The sequence below is a fragment of the Danio rerio genome, chromosome 9 (assembly GCF_052040795.2).
Source record: "Danio rerio strain M-AB ecotype USA chromosome 9, GRCz13ab, whole genome shotgun sequence".
Lineage (NCBI taxonomy): Eukaryota > Metazoa > Chordata > Actinopteri > Cypriniformes > Danionidae > Danio > Danio rerio.
In genome coordinates this window covers 4,814,365-4,816,753 of record NC_141029.1, presented here as the reverse complement: position 1 = coordinate 4,816,753, position 2,389 = coordinate 4,814,365, and the positions used below count along the sequence as shown (strand labels likewise).

Sequence of the window (2,389 nt, the reverse complement as noted above, 5' to 3'; positions counted from 1 at the left end):
TGAAAATTTCTTTGTTAATTATCATTTGGGAAATATTTTTAAAAAAGAAAAAAATTAGGGGGGGGGGGGGGGTTATTGGGCGGTAATATAAATATAGTATATATATATATATATATATATATATATATATATATATATATATATATATATATATATATATATATATATATATATACTCTTAAGAAGTACAGAGTGATCTTGGTACAAACAAATCAGTTTTCTGTGTTAAAGCTAATGTCAGTGCATAGTGTCTGGATCAGTACTGATGCAACTGCAGCAAAATTATTCACTGCGAATTTAACAAGCTCTCAGCTCTCGCAGACAGCTCTTATAAATAGATGTGTCTTAAAACTGGCAGGTCTCTTTCATCAACAGCCCCACTGTCTGCCTTGGTAAACACATTTAGAAGAGATTTACCCAATCAAGCAGACTAATTAACTCTAATCTCAATGATATCAACATTATGAAAAATTACATGTCTATTAGGCATTAAAAAAAAGATCAGAATTATTGATTGCTACTCTGAAACAAGACAGGCAGTGTTGCTGTCTGATTAGGTAACAGCAACTGAATTTAATTAGTTTACCTCTGAACTCAAAACCACTGATTAATCCCATTTAATTATCCAAACCCGAGCAACAGAAAGACTGTTTTACTTGCATTAAAAATGCACTTTTTGATCTACAAACTTGAAATAAATGAATTTATAGAGTTTTTTGGCAAACCTTTGAAAAATGCATACCTGCCTCAGATTCTCATCATGCATTTATAGTTTGATAGCCACTCTAAATTCAAAGGTTGCAGATTAAAACAATACAGAAAACTGATCTGTTTCAAAAGGCTTAAGATAAAGTTCCATTTAATGTAGCCGTATTAAATATGTGAAACTGAAAATATACCACAAAATTAATTCAAGTGTCTGAATAAAATCTGAAACATGTACAGTTAAACAAGGCTGTAAGTAAAATAAATTAAACACCGAGTTTAAAATTCACTTTTCAGTCATTTAAATAATACATTTAACTTTTAATTAAAGCATATTTGAGCTAAAAGTGTAAACACAATGCTTAAGTTTACCAGAGACCATATAAGAGAATAAATAATTGTATTCAAATGTGAATTTATTTCATTGAACATGATTGATCTTTGCTAAACTAAAATAATTACTCCGTGCAGTGCTAACGTTGTGCTTTACTGTACATTAGGAAGATCCAACTATTACATAAAAAATTAATAAATAATAAACAGCATGTGCCACAACTCTGTACATTTACAAATATGTACATTTTTTGACGTGACGAATGTAAAACATGCCTGATCTTGATGGTTCGTAAGTGCGCAAAACGGAGGAAGCGCGTTCAGTTCAACCCCATGCTATAGTTTTTAGTTCATGGTTCTAATAACACTGTGTCCAGCATGTAAAGAGGCCATCGAAACATGTCCATCAGGTGGTCTACAAACTTCATTTCACGGGGGATAATCCAGATTGTGTCTCTGACTCTCTAATACGCACCCACGATGACCGCCTCCACCTCTTTGGAGGGTCTCCGATCCGTTACCAAAAAGTTGATCATGCCTTCCGACTTGATGAGGAGATTGCAGCCCAGGAAAAAGATCCCGAAGACTACGGTGAGGGAAAGCACGCACATCACCGCTATCTGAACTATCCTCATGATGAACAGACTCCTCTCATCCGGAGCGGCCGCCGCGAAGCCGTTATCCGTCACCACCGACGAGAAGTTACAGCACAGGAGGTTCTCCTCAGTCCGATTAGAGAAGATGCCACTGTCCGTTTGGTTAAATGTAGAATTCATGGTTAATGCTCTGTTTAAAACAGCAACAAAAATACTTTTAAAAAGTCCAAGGCTTCAGACAGTGTCGTTCTGTAAGTCTGAACACATGAGGGATTGCTTGGGAAGTGTGCGGAAAGTGATGCGCACCGATCCTACGTCGCTTCTTTGGTGCACTGGCGTCCCATGATGCTCTCATTGACTGTAACTACACTGAGCTCTTCTGCTCAACATCTCACACCTGCTCGGTTAAAAAGCACAGAAGCAGCAGAGGGGAGTGACTATTCTCCCACTCAGAAATACATGCCTTGTGGCGCCACATACTGCAAAACGTACAGCATTACAGTCGTCCGATGATTGAACTAAATTAAAGAAGAACCGTTTGGGAAGATTAATGAGCCATTTATGTATTTAAAAACCCGATTTGTCGGGTTATGATGGCACACACCGTGCACCATGGTGGCTAAGTGGCTAGATAAAAATATATGTGGTTAAATTAGAAAAAAAAAAGGAGAAAATTGACGGTCAAAACTTTTGTATCACTGCATTACGCTGCTTTGTGCTGACATCTAGCGCTAAACAAAAAACAAGACTTGCGC

General features: G+C 36.8%; 1 protein-coding gene across 1 annotated transcript; it reads right to left on the bottom strand.

Annotated features, from left to right (window-relative positions):
- Window positions 1–983: 983 nt before the first annotated feature.
- rprma (reprimo, TP53 dependent G2 arrest mediator candidate a) lies at window positions 984–2,015 on the bottom strand. Its single transcript, NM_001020664.1, is given in 1 exon segment — window positions 984–2,015. A coding segment is annotated over 1 exon segment (312 nt). The 5' UTR covers window positions 1,815–2,015; the 3' UTR covers window positions 984–1,502.
- Window positions 2,016–2,389: the final 374 nt, after the last annotated feature.